This window comes from Hippocampus zosterae, chromosome 5 (genome assembly GCF_025434085.1).
Source record: "Hippocampus zosterae strain Florida chromosome 5, ASM2543408v3, whole genome shotgun sequence".
Taxonomy (NCBI): Eukaryota; Metazoa; Chordata; class Actinopteri; order Syngnathiformes; family Syngnathidae; genus Hippocampus; species Hippocampus zosterae.
In genome coordinates this window covers 19,079,103-19,101,805 of record NC_067455.1, presented here as the reverse complement: position 1 = coordinate 19,101,805, position 22,703 = coordinate 19,079,103, and the positions used below count along the sequence as shown (strand labels likewise).

Below are 22,703 nucleotides of genomic sequence, written 5' to 3'. Positions count from 1 at the left end.
AGCCCTACTAAAATATTGGTTGTGAGACAATAAAACCCAACAATATCAGAATAATAGAAAAGTGTTTAATTTCAAAGGGGGGGAAAGTTCAGGATGTTTTTTCTTGGCTTGTGCGCACTTCAAAAATAGTTGTATGCAGAGGCACCAAAAAAAAAAAAGCGTATCTCCACATAAACAAGTTGTGTGGTTGATAAGGCGCCGTTATCATGTGCAACATTCACATACTAAAAGTGTCCAATGATAAGACATGTGACAAGTACCCTTCAGTAAATCAAGTGCTTGAGTTCCAAGTAGATGAGGGGGAACATGACCGTACAGGCCCGGAAGAGGATTGCCGCGCTTTTAAATAAAGCTCTGTGTTTGGCGCTCCATGGCTCTGACTTGAAATTGAAGTAGACTGCATACAAGGCCACAGCGAAGAAATGCCCAATGAGGATCATTGGTTTGGGTGACAAACTGGAAAAAAAATTAAGTCATGGCTCATTGACGAATATGTAACGGCGCGTTAACGTACTGAAGTACTACTCTGAACAAACGCGTCTTTCTCTATGTAGAGTGTGTAATGTTAGTGCACATACACTGAGAGGAGTCCAATTGGCCCAGCAATGCACTCTCCCCCAAGTTTGAAGTACTGAAAGCAGGCTTTCCTCAGCTCATGCAGTGACTCTGGTTAAAAGACAGCAAAATGACATTTTCCTTGCACGACATACACACACATATACATATATAAAATTGCAAGCGAATAAAGTTTGTTGAATACAGACGCTCACCATCTGTGGCTGCGAACAGCTCATACAAGGCCTGGGCCAATACATTCACCACAAAAGAATGTGATGACTTTCGTTCCCAACGGAATTTTTTCTTTGCCTATAAGGTGGAAAAGAAGAAATGACCAACTTCAACTTAAAAAAAAACAAATGAGACTTTAGAATGTCATTGAGCTGGTGGTTGCAGAGGGTCAACTGTAGCAGTTTATGCTAATTGTTGGCACCTTTGCAAGGCAACAGAATTGAGGTGTGGATTTGAGATTGTATGTGCCTTTCGATTGACTGATTGGCAACCAGTCCAGGATGTGTACCCAAGTAACTCGGGTCACTTTTTTTATGAGTACTGTCGAACAGGTATCTGCATCTGGTTGGTGCTTGTTTCGTGCGATTCGCTACCCAGGGTTGGAGACTTAAGAGTGACTTAAGAGCAATTCTGGGCAGTTGCATGTGCTTTCACCCGCAGCACGGCACTCTCGTCGAACAGGTCTGGGATGTTCCGCAGGAGGCTCCGCCAGATGCGGACATCATTGAGCGCGACGCTCATCCCTCCTCCAGTCAGTGGGTGCCTCATGTTGTAAGCATCTCCCAGAAGCAAAACGCCTGCAAACCACGATGCAACATGCATAATACTGAGTGCATTTTCTCCACTTCATCAACATGCATTTTTTTTTGAGAATATATATACATGGTCGGGTTTTTTTTGGCTAAAAACGCCTTCCTATATGTGGTAGGTTTTTTTCAGCTAAAATGGCTTACTATCTATACATGGTGTGGGTTTTTTTTGGTTCAAAATGCCTGACTATAATCTGGTCGTGTTTTCGGCTAAAAACGCCTTCCTCCACATGGTCGTTTTTTGGGGATAAAAACGCCTTACTTATGGTGATAAGAAAAAGCCTTCCGACACATGCAAACTCTGCAAACGAAAGCCTTGACTTGGATTCGAACCCTGCATTGTCCCACTGCTAAGCTGACGCCCTAACAGGTGGACCACTGTGGCGCTGCTGTATCGAACTCATGCGCAACTACACAAAAAGGCCTTTTCATAACTGGTCGCTCAAAAAAAAACTTGACATGCGAATGATGGCCGTGACCTGGATTCGACCCCTGCATCTTCCCACTGTTATGCTGACACCCTAACCAGTGGACCACAGTACAACATTTTATTTATAAGCGCCTTTCAAGACACCCAAGGACACTTTACAATCAGACCAAAAAAAAAACTATACATGGTCGTTTTTTTTTTTTCAGCTAAAAACGCCTTATGATAGACAGTCATGTTTTTTTTGGCTAAAAAGGCTTGCTATCTATACATGGTTGTTTTTTTAGGCTGAAAACGCCTTCCTATACTTGGTCGTTTATTTGGGGGGCTAAAAACGCCTTCCTATGCATGGTCGTTTTTTTTTTCAGCTAAAAACGCCTTATGATAGACAGTCGTGGTTTTTTTCGGCTAAAAAGCCTTGCTATCTATACATCGTTGTTTTTTGGGGCTGAAAACGCCTTACTATACATGGTCACTATAATTGGCCACTCAAAAATGGTTGATATGCAAACTCTATGGATGATGGCCGAGACCTGGATTCAAACCCTGCATCTTCCCACTGTTAAGCTGACGGCCTAACTAGTGGATCACTGTGGCACTGATGTACCAAGGTCATAAGTAACAACCCAAAAAGGCCTTTACATATCTGGTCATTCAAAAAAGCTTGATATGCAAACTCTGCGGACGATGGCCAAGACCTGGATTTGAACACTGCACCTCTGTGCTGGTAAGCCGACACAGTCACCAGTTGACCACAGTGGTGCTGTTTTGTTGAGTTTTTATGGAACAACCCAAAAAAGCCTTCATAAACTGTACGTGGTCGCTCAAAAAACCTCCGCAGAGGAAGGCCAAGACCTGGATTGGGCTAAAAAGGCCATACTATACATGGTCCTTTTTTTCGGCTAAAAACACCTTCCTTTACACATTATGGGGGGCTGAAAAAAGCATTCGATAGATGATCCTGGGGGGGGGGTTTAGCAAAATACACATTTCTGTACATCTGTACATGGTTGTTTTTTTCGGCAAAAAACGCCTTACTTTACATGGTTGTTTTTTTGGGCTAAACAAGCATTAGAAAGATCAGGGGTGTCCAAACTCAGTCCTGAAGGGCCGTTGTCGTGCCTGTTTTCCAGCTCTCCCGCCTGCAACGCACCTGATTCAGATGATCAGCTCATCAGCCAGCTCTGAGGCAGCATTCGAATGATCCTTATAATTTAAATCAGGTCTGTTGCTCCTGGGAGAGCTGGAAAACAGGCAGAACAGCGGCCCTTGAGGACCGACGATGGACACCCGTGAGATATAGTGACCAGAAAATATTTTGGAGAGGGGAAGTAAAAACAAACTGAAAGAATGTGGCAGAAGTGTGCGCACACTTTTAAAGCGGGTTGTGCATTTTCAGAATCCGCCAGTCACACTCAGATTTATGATTAAATGGGAGTGAGCACACAATTAAAATGAAGAAGGATAGCCGCTAAAATATATTGATAAATTATTTTATAAGCCCCCCCCCCCCAGTCACAATCCCCTTTAGCCCCATGCAAGAAAATAAATGTCTGCAACTATCCCTCAACTCCACCAAGCAACAAGTGGTTGCCTTTCTTGTGACATGCCCACTTTTTTTTCTTTGTATCAGTGGCAGAACTGGACAGCTTCCATGAGTCAGGACGTACCTGGCTTATTGACAGGAGAGGGAGGGAGGAAGCTGGCAGGCATGGACCTGACACGGTCGTTTTGTAGCGCCTCCATGAAAGATTCCTTTAAATGCTCTGAAGAGACGAAACAGAAAACTGAGATCACCAGAAAGTTGCACACTGAGTGCATGCGCGGAATGTCGAAAAGTGCCCGATCAATACGTCAACGTGACCGGCAGAAACATTTCAGATGGACCCCTGGAGGTGAGCGCAGCTTTCAGAGTGCACATCTGACATTTCAGATGAAAAGCCAGCTACGGCATGAATGCCAGCGCCTTCAAATATGCCATGCGGCACAAGAAGACATCATCAGATAATCCCTGACACATCTTGTACACTATTAATGATGTCCGTTTCACATCAAATCAGGTAAGGAGATGGGGAAAAAAAGCTAAATACTTTGCAGTCCATTGCCAACAAATTATGGAATGCACTTGTGAGCCAATGGGGCTGCTTGCCAGCCGGTGAAAGAATAACATTTCAAACATTTGTTTCGGCAGGCTAAAACAGATTTTTGGCTGTTTTGTGTAAAATGTACTTCTGTATATGTATGAATGTATGTGAATTACCGGTACTTGTATGTGAATCTTTTCTGTGAAAAGTGCTGTATGAAGAAAATATATATAGAACAGAGTGCAAGTTGATCTGCGTGTTCAAACCCATCCCCGAGGAACACGCCCTTTTCAACACACCGGACCATTACATTCATTGAGCTGTGTTATCGTCCCTTTATTGTTTTGTGTCTTATTTTTGCAGTTTCTTTGCTAGCTGCATGATGAAAAAGTTCCTTTCAATCCAGTGGTCAAAATCTTTGAGGAAATGCATCGATGAAGACCCCATAAAATGGTGGTGGCGATTGGGGCAGGCTGAACCCCTTAATTTGCATGAAATAAAAATAAAACAAAAATCTTAAGATGGCTTCATGTTCAAAAACTAAGAGCAATCAATCACCACCAAAATGGACAAGCACAACACCACCTACGCCACAATATTTTGGATTTCAAAGGCATGAAGCATTGTTGTTATTTAGCTTGCGTGCGCACCTATGGAGAGCAAGACGGGAATGTCCATAAAATGTCAAATATTCATAGGATTGTTTTGACATTTTCAGAGGTTGAAGTGGGCATAGGTAGAGATGCGCACATGAAATTTGGCGACTTGTCGCAGTTTTGTAACATCAAGCCACGCGAAGCTTTTTCTCTTTGGGGATGAAAATGCTTCATGGCCATAACATCCAAAATACTATGGCAATTGTTTTGATATTTTCAGAGGTTGAAGTGAACAGAAAGAGACGTGAACAATTTTCTGACATGAAGCCACGTTACGCTTTTTTACGTCAAGCGTTTTAGACTGTCCCTGTGGATTTCCATTTTAGACGGGCATTTGCTCTGGTCTAAGTACGTGTGTGTATAAAGCCTTTACCTGGCAACTGAGGGCATACTTTCTCAGCCAAATACTGTGGAAGGTTACGTGGCATCTCCCCCCTTATATCCACAAGCACCCGAGTGTGGCTTGAGGAGATCTGATAGATGAGCACAGGGCTCGGGTTGGCCAGCACCAATTCCGCGTGGTTGGCTTTAAACTGGGGGCAGTCCTGTCAAGTACAAGCCAATTATTAGTGGAAGAAAAAATGAAGGTTTGTCACATTGTCTCATATACTGTACCATTTAATTTCCCTTACGCTGCAATCTTGTTGTTGTTGTGTGTGTGTGTGTGTGTGTGTGTGTGTGTGTGTGTGTGTGTGTATGTGTAGGAGTGCGTGTGTGTGTGTGTGTGTGTGTGTGTGTGTGTGCTGGGAGAAGTGGGCTTGGCTTTTGAAAAAAATCTGAGAAATCTACCTTCATGAGGCATCCAACAAAGTGAGAAGAAACGTAAGCTTTCCCAGCCACCAGCCTCTTCCTGAATTTGGAAAAACATCCATCAGCCACCACTGTCAAAGCCGCGTGCACTTCCTGGAAGACATCTCCATCAGCAACTTCACTCATTAAAATAAATCAATAAATAAATATATGCTGTACTTACAAGACAATCCTAATTTTCTTTTCTCACCTTCAAATCCCCGGTGTGTTTATCCTTGTACTGTATTCCCGTCACGCAGCCATCGTCTTCCTCCATACTGGTCACTGTGCCTTCTATAAATGTAACACTAGAGGGCGCAAATGGACAAATGATTGTCTACTTTGTATCTCCTGGAGAAACCGCAAGAGGGCAATGGATTGGCTCAGTGGTGATAATTGTAATGGTTTTTGTGCAACATCAGCCTGTGTTGCTGACACTATGGCAAGATTTATTGAGCATTCATTTGGTATCACTCCCGAAAGTCCACTTGCACAATCTTTGTTGTCACACAATTCAGCATAATAGTACAATGACTTGGGCATTTTCATAGAATGTCTTACTACTAACGTTTTTGAGTCCCCCCCCCCCCCCCCCCCCCCGCTGCCTTCTATTATTTTATGATTGGAAGGACTGTTCCATAAGGATGCATTGGTGAGATTTTCTTTTTTTTTTTTTTTTGAGGAGAGTAATTACTTGGGCTCAGCCTGGGCAGCCCTCCGCAGGCCCATGATGAATCGGCCATGATGAAAAGCACGTCCGCACTGGACGTTGTACTCTTCCTGAGGGTAGGGGATCTCCACCTCTGTGCTGCTCTCCATGTCATGGATCACATAGCCATTCACCAGATGTGCATCGAGACCCTCCACCGAGCCTGAAGGGGAAGGAGGATGTTGCAGTTTCTTTCTGTTTGAATCAATCATGCATTATGAAATGAGTTATGGTAACTGCTTGATCAATTGCTATGATTGAGCCTTTTAGGGACAGCGGTGACTAAAGTGGACAGTTTATGGATTATATAAGTATATGGATTGGTTGATCATTAGAATGAATGAATCAAAGTCATCCTCATAGCATATCCAGTTTTTGTACTATTTACTGTAGTTGCCGCACCTTGAGTAAAGTATGTAGTCTGTTAGTGTTATATATATACTGTATATATATATATATACACACACACACACACACACACACACACACACACACACACACACACACACACACACACACACACACACACACACACACACACACACACACACACACACACTTATTTTACTTCCTGTTCCTTCCTTTCTTTTGCTTGGAGGGTTAGGGTTCAGGGCATCGACCAGAACCAAAATGGTTCACCATAAGGATAGATCAGGGAAGTGAAATTATTTGTTAGAATTTATGTAATCTTTTTCTTGTAAATTGGGCCGACACAGTGTCCATGTAGTACTAGTTGACTGTCTCTCAGGTTATTCTAGTTCAAAAATACATATGAAGGAAATAAACAAAAAACGTTTTTTTTTTTTTTCCGTTTATGAAATAAAATGAAAACATACATGCTTTAAAAAACGCATTTCATATTTATAAAACTAACTATAATTATGGCAGAAATGTCATCTTTTGCAATTAATATAAGACGTATTGTATTTACTTTGATATTGCCGTACGTCTATAGCAATAATGAAAAATCTAAAACTATTTTAACCCTGACTGTCCCATAAATTGAAGATTCAACCTCAAAAATTGACAGCAATGCCGTTACATTTAAAATAGTGTTTTATATACTCATAAAATGCATTAGTATTTTATTGTATACCATATCTTTGTTATTATTAGAATTAAGCATCTTCACTTAGTGGCCCGTGAGAAATCACATGGTTCGACTGTCTGAAAATGCTTGCCATGTCCACTTTGTTAAGTTTACGTCACCAAATATGGTTAGCGCACACAAATGGTTCAATGGACTTTAGTTCCAGTCTGACTTTTTTCCCCCAAAAGCCAGTATTCCAGGTTGCAAAATATGCAAGATAAGACCCTTTTCACAATAATAAAACGCATGCAAATGACAAATGACAGGTTATCAGCCGACTTCAGCATATACTGCAACAACCAATGAAAAAGTATTTTCAGTGGAGCACTTTGCATGTCACTGACCTTCCAGGCCCAACTCTTTGAGCGCTCTATAGCCTCCAGGTTGCAGCAGTTCCCCCACGATCCTGTCCGGCTCCTTCAGGTCCCTCTCCACCACCGTCACCCGTCGACCATCCCGGGCCAGTACGGCCGCCATTGCCGATCCCAGGACGCCGGCCCCAACTATCACCACATCTGGCTCAGCATCTGTCCCGAGCTCCGCGGAAGATCCACTCGCCACTTGTTTCCTTCTTCTTCGGCTCTACAGGGAAACGACATGGAGACATAAGAGAGGAAAAAGGAAAACACTTACCGGTAGTATATTTGCTCAAATACAATAGTGGGCCACATGCTAGGTATTGTTGACCCCAGTGGTGCAGTTCTAATGGTGTATCTACAGAAATGACATTGTGAGCAATGTAATGGTATTCCAAAAATTATGATTCAGTACATACCTTATTTTGAAGTTTGTTTTCTTTTTCGGAAATTAAGGATAGAGACAGTGAGAACAGGAGCAATTATGATTCTGTCTTTTTAAGATGTCTAAATGCTACTGGAAGTTGTCTTTGAACCAAACATTTTTTTTTCCTTTCAGACAAATGGCTAGCCATCACATCAGCGAGCAAGAAGCTGAGCTGTACTGTGTTTGTTTGCCCACAAGGTGTGAGGCTAGCCTTCCAAGCAATTACATTTCTGGTTTCTTATAAGAAGTCAAGTCAAAACATTCTTTACAATATATTCTATGCAGCACCCCCCACCCCCCCACCACCACCATTAGTCCAAACACAGCATTCTGATTAGGTGGAATGTGAATTAAGGAGCAAGATGCACTTGTTTTTATCCATCTCCAATGCAGTGTTATTCAGAATACCATGTTTTGACTAATTGGTCGCATAGAACATATTATTGTCAAGAGAATTTTTGACTTGACCTCCTCTTTAATATTCTTACAGTTTATGTACACGTGGGGACTCTAATCAACCAGTCATGCTGCATTTGTATATAATTGCCCCTGCATTTCGTTTGTCTGTTTTTTTTAGCGGGAGCAAAAAATTGGACCAAGCTTTCACAGGTCACAAATGTGTCGCCTTCTTTTGATACCTGATTGAGATATGCAACACAAAAATAGAATTTGATCTACAGTAATTGTGACCTGTGCTCTATTTATCATCCAGTTTTCAAAGGTGATATACATCTTAACACGGCTGCTGTTACATCTGCATGATCATCATCCATTTTCCATGAATCCATCGATCCATTTTCAACACCGCTCTTCCTGAACAGGGTTGTGGGAGGGTGCTACACACTGGCAAACTACACACTGAACTGGTCGCCAGTCAGTCGCCGGGCAAATACAGAGAAAATAACAATTCACACCCGCATTCACATCGTTGACCGAGTGGAAACAATCGGTAATAATGATTTTGAATAAATACAAGAGTGTGAAGTTACACAAATGCCAGACCTGAAGAATTGATATTACTGTATGTTGGCGTGTCAATGTACGAATGTGTCTCTGATTAAGCGTCTGTGTATTTCTCAACCGGCAATCTGAGGCGCGCTTTTATCTAAATACAGCAATTGTATATTTATATGTGATTTGTAGTACAGAAACAAATATTCCATGTATGTACCCCTGCATAATTAATTTATCAAGCAGTTTTTGAAAATTTAAACATTGCTCTGTGAAAATCTTACCTTTTGACGTGTGTTGTCTGCATTTTGACTCTTTGGGTTGTTGAGAAGGTTGACGACAGGTAAGAGGGAGAAGAGGCTCAGAGGTAAATTTAACACCTGAGAGAATCTGAGCTTGTGGCCATGGAAATACCTGAAATAAGAGAGAAGCAGTCCCACTGACAGAAACAAGACGAGGGCTGTTATTAGCTCTCTCTGAGCGAATGTCCAAACAGCACCGGACTTTTTGTACAGATACGTGAAGCTGGCTAGTCCCAAAAAAGTCCACATCTCGGAGATTTATAATTGTTAAAAAAAAATTATACAATGTTGGGACCGTGACGCCGACTTTTAATGTCGGTTGAAATCGGAGACGAATTAATGGTTATCCAATGTTCAATCAAGGCGCTCCAATTTAAAACATCGCTTTTGTAACTCATGTTAATTCGTCAGTTTGCCAAATGCAGACTTGCTGAATATCATCTGACAACTGGAGAGACGCTGACTCTTTTGATTGGATGGTTCCCCAGAACTCTCTCACCCGTCCAATCAGATGAGACGCACCAGTGAGCAGAGCTCACGCTATGTGCTGATTGGAATATGGGGGGCGGGACGTTAGCGCTCCACCGGAACGTTGATTGGACAGCCGACTGTCAGCGCTTGTAGTATGATGTGATGTCAGGGGAAAAGTGCACGTTTCACGTCTGGAGCAAACTACCCAACAGACTCGAGTGGTGGAACTGCAGCGGAGATAAGATATATAGGAGGATGTCGAATATGGGCCATACCAGCCGTAGCGTGCCATTTGCGTTCCCATGAAATAAATAAACAGTAATATATATATTTTTTTTCTATTAAGCAAAGGCGTCCTGCGCTTTGAACTGATTGCATATTGAATAAATACAATTTAACCGATTCATTTAAACTACGTTCAATGCTTGAAAATAGCATGAGTTGCCTGTGTTTTCTTTCTGAATTTTATTTAAATCCTTAAATTTATGCTCATCCTTATTGCAGCTATACTTAGATTCGTTTCTGTAAAATGATAATAATGACACAACAAATCAAATATGTAATTCAAATGAATTATTTCGTGTTTTAGATTTTCTTTACTATCCTAGAATAGAGTGCAGTTTCACCTCCACTACACTAGGGGAGGAGTGGCGCAGGGAGCATTTAAAGGGAGGAAATATGACGAAGAGTATGTAGCGCTTGGCTTCACTCTAACTACGGTGGGAAACGACTAAATACTGGTGTGCTTGCTACTGTATGTCTAAAAATGTTGGCAACGGACAGCATGAAGCCAAATAAATTAAGGCCTCACTTAAAGACATTACACCCCAATCACGCTGATAAGCCGCTTGAATTTTTTTCAGCGAGAACGGGCCGAATATTGCCAACAATTATCCCGCTTTGTGACTGCTACTTCAGTAAACTAAAATACAGGTCCCAGCTACAATGAGCAGGAGGTGAGAGTTGCTGTGTCCCGCTTCAAACCTCGCTTCGAAAAGCTGTGCATTGCAAAACGTGCTCATTGTAGCCATTAATCCACACATCATATTTTATTTCAAAAATATCTGCACAAATTATTTTATATAGTGATGTTTTGCAGGTTAAAGTTATTGTGCCCCCTCCGTGAGTCGTCACCTTACCGTGGTGGAGGGGTTTGTGTGTCCCAATGATCCTAGAAGCTAAGTTGTCTGGGGCTTTATGCCCCTGGCAGGGTCACCCATGGCAAACAGGTTCTAGGTGAGGGGCCAGACAAAGCACGGCTCAAAAGACCCCAATGACGACAAAAATAAATGGATCTAGGTTTCCCTTGCCCGGACGCGGGTCACCGGGGCCCCCCTCTGGAGCCAGGCCTGGAGGTGGGGCTCGTTGGCAGGCGCCTGGTGGCCGGGCTTACACCCATGGGGCCCGGCCGGGCACAGCCCGAAGAGGCAACGTGGGTCCCCCTTCCCATGGGCTCACCACCCATGAGAGGGGCCAAAGGGGTCGGGTGCAATGCGAGCTGGGCGGCAGCCAAAGGCGGGGACCCTGGCGGTCCGATCCTCGGCTGCAGAAGCTAGCTCTTGGGACATGGAATGTCACCTCTCTGGCAGGGAAGGAGCCCGAGCTGGTGTGTGAGGCAGAGAATTTCCGACTGGATATAGTCGGACTTGCCTCCACACACAGCCTGGGTTCTGGTACCAGTTCTCTCGAGAGGGGTTGGACTCTCTTCCACTCTGGAGTTGCTCACGGTGAGAGGCGCAGAGCAGGTGTGGGCATACTCATTGCCCCCCGGCTCAGTGTCTGTACATTGGGGTTCACACCGGTAGACGAGAGGGTTGCCTCCCTCCGCCTTCGGGTGGTTGGACGGGTCCTGACTGTTGTTTGTGCATATGCACCAAACAGCAGCTCAGCATACCCACCCTTTTTGGAGTCCTTGGAGGGTGTGCTGGAGAGTACTCCTGCTGGGGACTCCATTGTTCTGCTGGGGGACTTCAATGCTCACGTGGGCAATGACAGTGATACCTGGAGGGGCGTGATTGGGAGGAACGGCCCCCCCGATCAAAACCCGAGTGGTGTTTTGTTATTGGACTTCTGTGCTCGCCACGGATTGTCCATAACGAACACCTTGTTCAAACATAAGGGTGTCCATATGTGCACTTGGCACCAGGACACCCTAGGCCGCAGTTCGATGATCGACTTTGTAGTTGTATCATCGGATTTGCGGCCGCATGTTCTGGACACTCGGGTGAAGAGAGGGGCGGAGCTGTCAACTGATCACCACCTGGTGGTGAGTCGGCTCCGATGGTGGGGGAAGATGCCGGTCCGTCCTGGCAGACCCAAACGTATAGTGAGGGTTTGTTGGGAGCGTCTGGCGGAATCCCCTGTCAGAAGGAGTTTCAACTCCCACCTCCGACAGAGCTTTTCCCATGTTCCGGGGGAGACGGGGGACATTGAGTCCGAGTGGACCATGTTCCGTGCCTCTATTGTTGAGGCGGCCAATCTGAGTTGTGGCCGTAAGGTGGTTGGTGCCTGTCGTGGCGGCAATCCTCGTACTCGCTGGTGGACACCAGCAGTAAGGGATGCCGTCAAGCTGAAGAAGGAGTCCTACCGAGCCTTTATGGCCTGTGGGACCCCAGAGGCAGCTGACGGGTATCGACTGGCCAAGCGGACCGCGGCTTCGGTGGTCGCCGAGGCAAAAACCCGAGCGTGGGAAGAGTTCGGTGAGGCCATGGAAGCCGACTTCCGGACGGCTTCGAGGAAATTCTGGTCCACCATCCGACGTCTCAGGAGGGGGAAGCAGTGCACCACTAACACTGTGTACAGTGGGGATGGGGCGCTGCTGACTTCGACTCGGGACGTTGTGAACCGGTGGGCAGAGTACTTCGAAGACCTCCTCAACTCCACCAACACGCCTTCCTTTGAGGAAGCAGAGCCTGGGGACTCTGAGGTGGGCTCTCCTATCTCTGTGGTTGAAGTCACCGATGTGGTTAAAAAGCTCCTCGGTGGCAAGGCCCCAGGGGTGGATGAGATCCGCCCAGAGTTCCTCAAGGCTCTGGATGTTGTGGGGCTGTCCTGGTTGACACGCCTCTACAACATCGCGTGGTCAACAGGGAGAGTGCCTCTGGATTGGCAGACCGGGGTGGTAGTCCCTCTTTTTAAAAAGGGGGACCGGAGGGTGTGTTCCAACTACAGAGGGATCACACTCCTCAGCCTCCCTGGTAAGGTCTATTCAGGGGTGCTGGAGAGGAGGGTCCGTCAGGAAGTCGAGCCTCAGATTGAGGAGGAGCAGTGTGGTTTTCGTCCCGGCCGTGGAACAGTGGACCAGCTCTACACCCTTAGCAGGGTCCTTGAGGGTATGTGGGAATTCGCCCAACCAGTCTACATGTGTTTTGTGGACTTGGAGAAGGCGTTTGACCGTGTCCCTCGGGGAGTTCTGTGGGGGGTGCTTCGTGGGTATGGCGTACCGAACCCCCTGATACGGGCTGTTCGGTCACTATACCACCGATGTCAGAGTTTGGTTCGCATTGCCGGCAGTAAGTCGGAACCGTTTCCAGTGGGGGTAGGACTCCGCCAAGGCTGCCCTTTGTCGCCGATTCTGTTCATAACCTTTATGGACAGAATTTCTAGGCGCAGCCGAAGCGTTGAGGGAGTCTGTTTTGGGGGCCTCAATATTACATCCCTGCTTTTTGCAGATGATGTGGTGCTGTTGGCTCCTTCAAACGGGGCTCTACAACTCTCACTGGAGCGTTTCGCAGCCGAGTGTGAAGCGGTTGGGATGAAAATCAGCACCTCCAAATCTGAAACCATGGTCCTCAGTCGGAAAAGGGTGGATTGCCCCCTCCGGGTCGGGGAGGAGATATTACCCCAAGTGGAGGAGTTTAAGTATCTTGGGGTCTTGTTCACGAGTGAGGGCAGGAGGGAGCGAGAGATCGACAGGCGGATCGGTGCAGCGTCTGCTGTGATGCGGACGTTGTATCGGTCTGTCGTGGTGAAGAAGGAGCTGAGCCAAAGGGCGAAGCTCTCAATTTACCGGTCGATCTACGTCCCAACCCTCATCTATGGCCACGAGCTATGGGTCGTGACCGAAAGAACGAGATCCCGGATACAAGCGGCCGAAATGAGTTTTCTCCGCAGGGTGTCCGGGCTCTCCCTTAGAGATAAGGTGAGGAGCTCGGTCATCCGGGAGGGGCTCAGAGTCGAGCCGCTTCTCCTCCACATCGAGAGGAGCCAGATGAGGTGGCTTGGGCATCTGATTCGGATGCCTCCTGAGCGCCTCCCTGGTGAGGTGTTCCGGGCATGTCCCACCGGGAGGAGACCCCGAGGAAGACCCAGGACACGCTGGAGAGACTACGTCACCCAGCTGGCTTGGGAACGCCTCGGAATCCCCCGGGGAGAGCTGGAAGAGGTAGCTAGGGAGAGGGAAGTCTGGGCTTCCCTGCTAAAGCTGTTGCCCCCGCGACCCGGCCCCGGATAAGCGGTAGATGATGGATGGATGGATGGATGGATGGAGTTATTGTGCTCCTGAGTTAATGTTGATGACTGACTGGCAGTTCAAGACTCAGCATCCTTCTGGCAGTACAGTACTGTATACCGTATTCACCCTCTCTCCTCTGGACATGTCCAAACCATCTCAGTGTGGCCTCTCCGACTTTCTCTCCAAAACCTCAAACATGAATTCCAAACAACTCAAAACTAGAAGGCATGCAGAGTACATCGATTTCATTTGAATTTTGTCACATCCCCTTACTTGTGAAGCGTTCAAATAAATGCACAAACTGCGAGCAGCTGAGGAAAAGTGGTCAAGAAGGTGGTACGTTTTCAATGACAAATGGGGGAAACACATCGGCATCGTATAATTGCTCACCTTCTATTTTGTTCAAAGGGCTTAAATGCAAGTCAGTCGTCAGCAACAGGAAGCCAGACAGATATATAGAAGGAAAGGACTTCAAACTCATTACGAAGTATTATTAGATGAATATTTATTTCTTCACTTTCATGAAATTATGCAATCACTGCTTTGTATTTCATACTGTATACTGAAAACATGACAGCACCATCTGCTGGACCTGTGGATGTACCCAATTGAGCATCCAAGGAGTGGAGAACATGCATAAATTACTGTTAGTCAATTTTTAGTGTCCACTGTTTTCTTTTGTACATCTTCATACATAAAACATTAATAGTAGATATCCATGAAAAAAAAGATGTGATGAGCTAAAATCTGACCACATGCAGTATCTTCTTGTGAATGGGGTTTGTATCAGTTTTCCTAACATTCGTTGAGCTCGTAGTTAATAAACAACAATCAAAAACCATTTAATGAGCTTTTAATGTTCCGCATCACACCCAAGACTGTCTTACTATCGTAATCAAGATGATTACACGGCACAAGTAGTTTAATGTGTTCTTTCAGGTTTGAGCAGTGGATTTAATTATTCTATTGTCAATGGGCAAGGATGAATCGTTATTTCACATAATAATTAAAGATGGATTCATATTTTTCTTGCTTCCCTGACGTGGACTTCGGCTCGCCATTCTGCTTAATAAAAGCCTGACAAAACAAAGCATAAATATTTGAACATTATTTTTCTCTCTGAAATGTTCTGAGAAACAATTTCTTTCAAACAAGCAAATTGCTACGTTATTTGAATAGAAATCCACAAATAACATCAATGAAAGAGACGTGAAAGGAGGCAAAGATAATTGCGGTTTGGACTTTTACCTCCATCTCCTCCAAAGAAGCAGCACCTTCTTCAACTTTCAGCCCGATGCCTTGGCTGAAGCTCGAGTAGCGCTCCTGTCCAAACAATGCACTGCCAGTGAGAAAAGGCAACCAAAAAATGTGTGACGGGGAATTTCAGAAAGCAAGAGAGCAGACCTGAACCAGGTTTGCAAGGAGCCCATCTTCACAGATGGAAACAGCATTCCTGAGTCCTCGAGCAAAAGCATCCATGGCTCCGATATGAGCGATGAACAAGTCCTCCGGGTCGGTGGACTCTCTGCGCACTTTGGCATCAAAGTTCAGACCTCCGGACTGCAGGCCACCTTGTTCAATGATGGTCTGGAGGAGGGATGACACTCACGGATACGTTTCATCGAGCCATTCAATGCGACTACATGAAACAGGAAATGGCGACGATGCAAACTTTTCATCGGTCTTTACACTTCAGCAACAAAAATGTAATTGTTCGTTGTTATTGTGTTCTTTATTAGGAAAATGTTACTCATATGTGTCACGTTGTGCTTTCAACCTCCTTGATGCAAATTCACTTGCTCTTTGCTTTACTTTGGCGTTTGGTTGATATATTCTCTGTGATGTTCTGTGCGACCTGTCAGTCGGCACCGCGCAGCCCTCGGTGTGCTCTGCATTCTGCTCGCATCCATCCATCCATTTTCTGATCTGCTTTCTCCGAAAAAGGGTCGCTCGCATGGGGTGCTGGAGCCTATCTCAGCTGTCTTCGGGGAGTAGGCAGGGGACAGGCATGCAAACGCCACATAGGAAGGCGGGAGCCGGGATCGAACCCATGACCTCTACACTGTGAGGTCAACGCGCTAACCACTGGAACACCATACACAAACGGTGTACTGAAGATTAATTTAAAGGAGGTATAGAGTTCCGAGACCACACGGCCCAAATGATAGGTGGAGATAAGGACGACCTTGTTGGAACATTGCCTCTCTGCAGGTAGTTGACTCATTACACCCCCCCTGACTCTCACATTGTCAGATTGCCGAGGAATGCATCAGGTCAGTACTGTACATATGCACTGAAGACAAGCATTTGTAATACGTTTCAGAAATACTTTTTTTCCCCCTCTAGAAATTCAGTTCAAATGATACTCCTTTAACTGAATTCCAATTAAACAAAGATACCACTTGCTGAAAGCCAAATAAAACTGTGCCACAACTGAAGTGCGCGCAGCAAATGCCAAAGGATAATGGCACTCCCCACTGGGAGAGAATCAACAATCTGAAACTGTCACCTTCATAACCAAAGTTGTGTTTCTGATGTCCATCGGGAACTGGTCAGTGTCCCAGCCGAGGTCAGGGGAACCGGTGTTGGCATCAACTGAACCCAGCATACCAAACCTGAGACGAGGTGAAGTACAAAGCTTCAAGCGAGGCTCAAGTGTTATCACATGAAGGAGGCTGCACATGTTGAGGTGTCTCACGCAGAGGCCATGACAACGTCGTGTTCATACGAGTGTCCCGCCAAGGTGGTGTGGTTGGGCTCAATGTTCAACTTAAAGTGGCTTTCCAAACCATAATGCTTGAGGAATCCGAGGACGCTCATCGCATCTGCGGAGGGAAACGGCTTGACATCAGGAAGAAAATTCTGACAAGTCGAATGCCATTAGTCCATTCCAACCTCTCCCAAAAAACACCACCACATTTTTGGTTATACTGTTCGATGTTTTTAATAATATTGTAAAATATCAAGACATAAAATCCCCCCACTTCACTTCAGCAGCAGTGTGTCTGAAGCTCACTCGTGATTATAATTTTAGCTCAAGACACAAAAATCGACAAAGCGACAACTTGTCAACTTGAAAAATTCACACGGTTGGGCGCTCATTAAATTGTTTGTTTGTTTGTTTATTGAACATAAAACAGTAATAGTAACAGTAATAATTTGACAGAAAATAAGGTAGATAAAAAAGTAAAAAGAAAGAAATCAGTCTTCATTCAACACAGTTATTATGTTCAAGGGAGTAGGATGAAGTAAAAAACTTATCTAGTCCTACCCCGTTATGTTTATATCTACTAAATCATTTTTATATCAATCAGAAAAGAAAAAAGTAAGAAGAAGTCATTAATTGGGCGATTTTAAAGTCAACCAGGTCATAAAATGTCATCGTATTTAATTTGATAAATAGTGGATTTGTGGGTTCCGTATATTTTGATCTATTAATAATTCGAATTGCTTTTTTTTTGTAGTTTGAGAATAGGGAGTGTGTTTGTTTTGCAGGCATTTCCCCATATTTCCACACAGTAGGTCATGTATGGTAATAATAATGAAGTGTATAATGTGTACAAAGATCTCTTATTTAGCACTTCCTTGGTTTTGTAGAGGATCCCTACAGTCTTGGCTATTTTTCTTTTTACGCTATCGATATGTGGTTTCCAACATAGTTTTGAGTCTATTACTAATCCGAGAAACTTGGTTTCATACGCTCTTTCTATTCCAATTGAGTTTACCATAATTTTAGCTTGGTGTTTGATTGGTCTTGTGCAAAAAACAATTGACTTCGATTTTCGAGTTTTTTCTTGAATGTGTCAATACATGATGCTGGTGTCCTATAGATGCAACTTATGATGATATTTGATGCCTTTTTATTGTGTATTTCAATGGTTAGACATTCCATTAGGTTTTCTATTGTGTTTGTCAATCTCTCGATTTTACTGCATTTAAGTGCTTTGTCTACATATATTGCAACCCCCCCTCCTTTTTTGTTTTCTCTATTAGTTGCAAACATTTCATAACCTTCTATTTCCATTTCAGTTGTTTTATCTTCATCAAGCCAAGTTTCTGATATGGCAATTATTTTAAATTTATTGAATTTAATCAGGTATTCTTTGATTTTGGTGAAGTTTTTATAGAGACTTCTACTGTTTAAGTGTATTACTGAAAGTGCATTTTCCAATTTTATATTAAGATTAAGATTAAGAAAACCTTTATTAGTCTCGCAATGGAGAAATTCCAGATTCACAGCAGCAAAGTTATGAAAGGAAGAAGTAGAACAACAAAAAAATAGGAGCTGCTGGAAAGGCAGCCACTCTCGCGGCGCCATTTTGAAGTCAAAATAACAAAAATTACACAAGACAACACATAGGACAGAGACAGTCGTGCAATCTTCACCACTTTTCTGCATACACTTTGTTGTCTGAAGCAGTTATAGATGAAAGAGGAGAGGATCAAAGTGTTGAATTGTTCATCCAGGTAATAGTCAGAGTTTGTTACCCTTTGTTTGTTGTTGAAGAAGTTATTGTCTGGGTCCAAATTGTTCTCGGGATCGAATGGTTATGATGTAATTTACATTTCAAAAACCAGAAGTCATTCATTTATGAATGTGATTGCACTTTAGTTTACATATTTAAATGTTCAGATATTAAGATTTGAATGAGGCAAAATAACATGCTTTTTCTCTCAAATGTTTTCAAACTTGAGTCTACAAAAAGAGGGGGTTGTCTTAAAATCAGGGCGGTCTTATATTCGGTCCACTTAAGTTGAACACCTTACCGTAGTCATACTGGTGTTTACAGGGCTCCTTTGGCTTTGGCTCTATCAGAAACTGGCACTTTAACCCAATCTTCTCTTTGTACTCTGGTGATAGGAAGCACATGTTTCACTGACAGAGAAACGACTTTCATTATCCCATCACTACCTACAAACATTAGGTACACAATTTCAAGGGTTCAATATCAGAATTATATCAAACAATCGCCTAAGCAATCATAAAAATTAAAACATTAGAATCCAACCAGGATCTGGTTGGGGGCTGCCCTAAACAGCCCGAATGAAAATGCATGGAATCAAAATACTTTTTTGGTGGTGGGGGGCTGCCCTTTTTCATATACAAACTAGGTCACGGAACCAATCAAGATCCTAACTAGAGGTTCCACTTCATATCATATTGGATTCACAAGGCACCAAACATAATATAAAAAATTAGTCGAACCACCTTGTGACACAGTTCAGGCTTTTTGTTTTTGTTTTGTATTTGTACGTATGCAGGTTTTGTTGAATACCCATCTGACAGGCTCCAACAACACAGAGTACTGATGACCTTTTGAAAAGCAGCTCTTGTATTGGATTGAAGTAGATTCTGCACATGCATCAAATCAAGGGTTTAGTGAGTCGTACAGTATATTTACTTACCGATCGCCATTTTGAAGAAGTTGGCCATATGTTTCAGTTCTGCAGCGACATCAGTATTATGGACAGAGAGAAAACCCTCTCTTCCTCCCCAAAACACTGAGGACAAAGATACAATTGTTGTCTTTTGTAAATGCACTGTTCACAAAAAGTTAGGGATGTGCAGCTTTTCAAAATATATGTTCATAGTGTCTTCTTTCCCATACCAAAGTTTTCTGCACCCAGCTTCTTGGCAACATCCAGCCCCTTCTTGACCTGAGCACCAGCATAGGCCAGAACGTGACAGTCTGGGTTGGTGGCTGCACCATTCATGTACCTGCCAAATCAGAATCATCTGTGTTGTTTATTATCATCTATAAAGTATGTAGAACACACAAGGAATCTGTCTACGGTACAAGAGCCATCAACTATGACGTCTCATTTGTCATTGATGAACCACCAAGTACCGGTAATCAAAATAAAAGGCTCCTCCTTGTCCAACGTCTGACAAGCACAATGAAGCTGTCAAGTCAAATTTATATCAATATACAGGTATATTGATCACAAAAGAGCCTGTAAGGGATTCACAGGCCCTTAGTTGACAAATATTAATGGCATCCCCTGATCACATGCTGTAAGAAAGAAAGTACACGACACAGATGCGTTAAAAAAAAAAAAGATTGGTTGGATCCCCTTCTATACACAGATTTCAGCTCAGACCCTATATGTCGTCTTTCGCGCTATCAAGTGGAAAACTAAGTAACATTTATCAAATATTGAGACTGTTGACTACAGGAAGAAAAATAGAGAAGTTTGTTTTCTGCCAATTTCAAACACAGTTGTAAGCATTCATGAATTACAGCGCCAAAAAATGTTTTCCCTGTAACGTTTCGGGCCGTAGGGTGCATGACATTCACTTTGTACATTCCTTTGAAGTAGTGAAACAAAAAATGAAAGGGGACTAAATCCTGTACAAATGTGTATCGCACAGACCTTGGATGGGCAAAGAGGTTGCAGGTAACCCACAGCACCTTGACTCCAGTCTTTTTCTGTAACTCGAGAGCTAAATCTGTGATTTCATCCAGATTCCTGTTTGACTCCTCTAGGGTGGAGCCCTCAGGTGCCATGTCTCTAAAAGGGCAGATCATATACTTTAAAAACAAGTTTATTTTGCCACCCATGTTTACCTTTGCCACCTCAGAGGATCATGTCCTGTCAAGTCCAGTCTAGTCCGTTACCTGTCATGAAATGTGTAATATTTCACCTGTGAAAACAAGCAGATGCAACAAAATGTTAACATGTAGGATTTTGCCCAAACGACTTCCGGTCAGACTTTGCTAAGAAGTTCAATTCCCTCACGCCAATCTTGGTAAAAAACTCAAAAGCAGCCTGCAGTCGCTTCTTGGCTGCTTCCATGGGAGAGCCTTCGTTCCAAGACCGAAGGAGGGTCGGAAATCCAAAGGGATCGGCACCTGCAACCCAAACATAAAATCACACACTCTCCTAAAACTATTACATGTATCAAAACAATTTGAAAGCCTGAAACGTAAAGGCCAAGTGGCAATCACAGGATTTAAACCAACCAATTTTACATATTACATACACAGGCAAAACCTGCTTCGTCTAATGTAGTGTTTTCAAATGACTGCACCAAGAGAAGGAAAAATTTGCCAATTTCACTTAGTTGGTCCATAAATTAATATTTATTTACTTCAAATGAAGTGTCTGTGTAACGAGTAGACATGACAGCATAAACCCGTTCTGTCACTAGAGAGCAGAGAGAATGATTAAACCGCGCGGCAACCTTTTGCCAACAACAACAGAAGAATAGCCAAACTAAACATTACGTCCATTTGTGAGTAAATTGAGACGCAATTATCATGATTTCAGGATGTACACTTTTTGTGTCGTCCTCACCTGAGGCTCTCAGAATCAGAATCATCTTTATTGGCCAAGTATGTAGAACACACAAGGAATTTGTCTCCCATATAACACGCTGCATTAGTATCATCGTAAACAAGGACATGACAAATAGGTATGGAAGGACATTTCGTAATGTAAGTAAACTGTAGTGCGGTGGTACCACCCAGTGACAACTGTGAGACAATATGCAAAGTATCAAGCAGAGCTGAAGTGATCAGTGGTAGAATACAATACTGTACTATGACAGTTTGTACAGTTGGTGCAGAAAATCATTGAACCATTTTAGAGTGACTCTCATAGAGTCTTCAAAGTACCGGTATGTTATAAAACTCAGAGCTGGGCCTGTGCCAAAATCTCCAAAATCGGTTCTATAACAAACTGAATGAATGTTGTAATGTCCTCCCACCATTTTGGGGCATGAGTATCACTGAGACCATCCAGCCATTCTCCATTTCGCAGATGATTGGAAACTGCGTTTGACTACGCGGGTAACTAAACTGCATTTTTAATTGAGCTCTTGTTTTTGATATTCAGACCTACCCAGTGTTCTTGTACTTAATTGTATTTTGGGTGACAAATTGTTACAATACCAGTTCCACAGAAAGTGTGCCAGTAGCAAACTGAGAATCTCAGCCAGTCCTCCATCGTCTTCCCCATAAGAACCTGCACACGTTGGAGATGCAAATCACGTTTCACTTCACATGCGCAAAGTTAACACACTGCTACACGTGTCTGTACCTCCTGTGAATTGTAGTGTTTAAAGCACAGGACATCTCCCGGGCCAGCGCCGGCAACATATGGGATCTTGGGAATGCCTATGCAGCAGAAATGTGATGCAATATTTCATGTTTTCATATGGAAGCGTCGAAAAAATAACTGGGCAAACAATAAATCATACATTTGCACACTCTCCACAGATGTTTGTGTGTGACTAAAAACAACAGTCGGCTCAGACAAACATGCATTGAAGTTGTTAGGGCCTTCGTGTTTGCAGGAGCGCCAAAGAACAGCTACGATGCAAAAATACAACGCGTGTTAGTTAATGACAAGTGTTAAGCGCCATAATATGTTTTTTACCCGCAAAGAATTCCTTCTGAGACGCCATTGAATCACGACGATTACGGTTGCAGCATTTAGAAACAGAAAGTTTGCCGACGTTCTTCTTCCTGAAGGACTTCAGCATATGGCCACAAGGTGTCACTAGAAAGCTTACATTACAGTGCACTTTAAATTGGGGCTGCTAGGTTTACGTAATTTAAAGGAGTTATCGACAAAGCGAGGACTGGTTAACTTGAAAATACTTG

The 22,703-nt window shown here is 43.6% G+C and overlaps 2 protein-coding genes and 1 long non-coding RNA gene across 3 annotated transcripts; 1 reads left to right on the top strand and 2 right to left on the bottom strand.

The window, feature by feature from the left end:
• Window positions 1-46: 46 nt before the first annotated feature.
• On the bottom strand, window positions 47-9,610 carry sqlea (squalene epoxidase a). The gene is made up of 11 exons (XM_052064734.1): window positions 9,153-9,610; window positions 7,479-7,716; window positions 6,030-6,207; window positions 5,547-5,643; window positions 5,336-5,449; window positions 4,920-5,091; window positions 3,477-3,572; window positions 1,225-1,367; window positions 771-867; window positions 579-666; window positions 47-456 (listed from the first exon to the last, which is right to left on the bottom strand). Exons 1-11 carry the CDS (start codon window positions 9,417-9,419, stop codon window positions 264-266), a joined length of 1,683 nt encoding a protein of 560 aa, XP_051920694.1. The 5' UTR covers window positions 9,420-9,610; the 3' UTR covers window positions 47-263.
• On the top strand, window positions 3,569-5,527 carry LOC127600377 (uncharacterized). Its single transcript, XR_007962317.1, has 2 exons — window positions 3,569-4,610; window positions 4,769-5,527. It is a non-coding gene; the product is annotated as an uncharacterized LOC127600377 (long non-coding RNA).
• A 5,205-nt stretch (window positions 9,611-14,815) lies between the features above and the next one.
• Window positions 14,816-22,646, bottom strand: LOC127600291 (xylose isomerase-like). The gene is made up of 14 exons (XM_052064763.1): window positions 22,477-22,646; window positions 22,138-22,214; window positions 21,990-22,062; window positions 20,836-20,948; window positions 20,715-20,740; window positions 20,470-20,607; window positions 19,704-19,813; window positions 19,501-19,596; window positions 18,862-18,945; window positions 16,793-16,919; window positions 16,604-16,709; window positions 15,499-15,681; window positions 15,343-15,417; window positions 14,816-15,171 (listed from the first exon to the last, which is right to left on the bottom strand). Exons 1-14 carry the CDS (start codon window positions 22,580-22,582, stop codon window positions 15,085-15,087), a joined length of 1,401 nt encoding a protein of 466 aa, XP_051920723.1. The 5' UTR covers window positions 22,583-22,646; the 3' UTR covers window positions 14,816-15,084.
• Between the last annotated feature and the right edge of the window lie 57 nt (window positions 22,647-22,703).

Excerpts from the sequence above, each read along its gene's own strand:
- sqlea (XM_052064734.1), bottom strand. The coding sequence starts at position 9,419 with ATGTGGACTTTTTTGGGACTAGCCAGCTTCACGTATCTGTACAAAAAG. Across the intron at positions 5,644-6,029 it reads GCTGCCCAGGCTGAGCCCAA|TGTTACATTTATAGAAGGCA; the intron begins GTAATTACTCTC and ends TGCGCCCTCTAG. Across the intron at positions 868-1,224 it reads ACGAGAGTGCCGTGCTGCGG|GCAAAGAAAAAATTCCGTTG; the intron begins GTGAAAGCACAT and ends TCCACCTTATAG.
- LOC127600291 (XM_052064763.1), bottom strand. The coding sequence starts at position 22,582 with ATGCTGAAGTCCTTCAGGAAGAAGAACGTCGGCAAACTTTCTGTTTCT. Across the intron at positions 22,215-22,476 it reads TCAGAAGGAATTCTTTGCGG|GCATTCCCAAGATCCCATAT; the intron begins GTAAAAAACATA and ends TCTGCTGCATAG. Across the intron at positions 22,063-22,137 it reads AACACTACAATTCACAGGAG|GTTCTTATGGGGAAGACGAT; the intron begins GTACAGACACGT and ends CAACGTGTGCAG.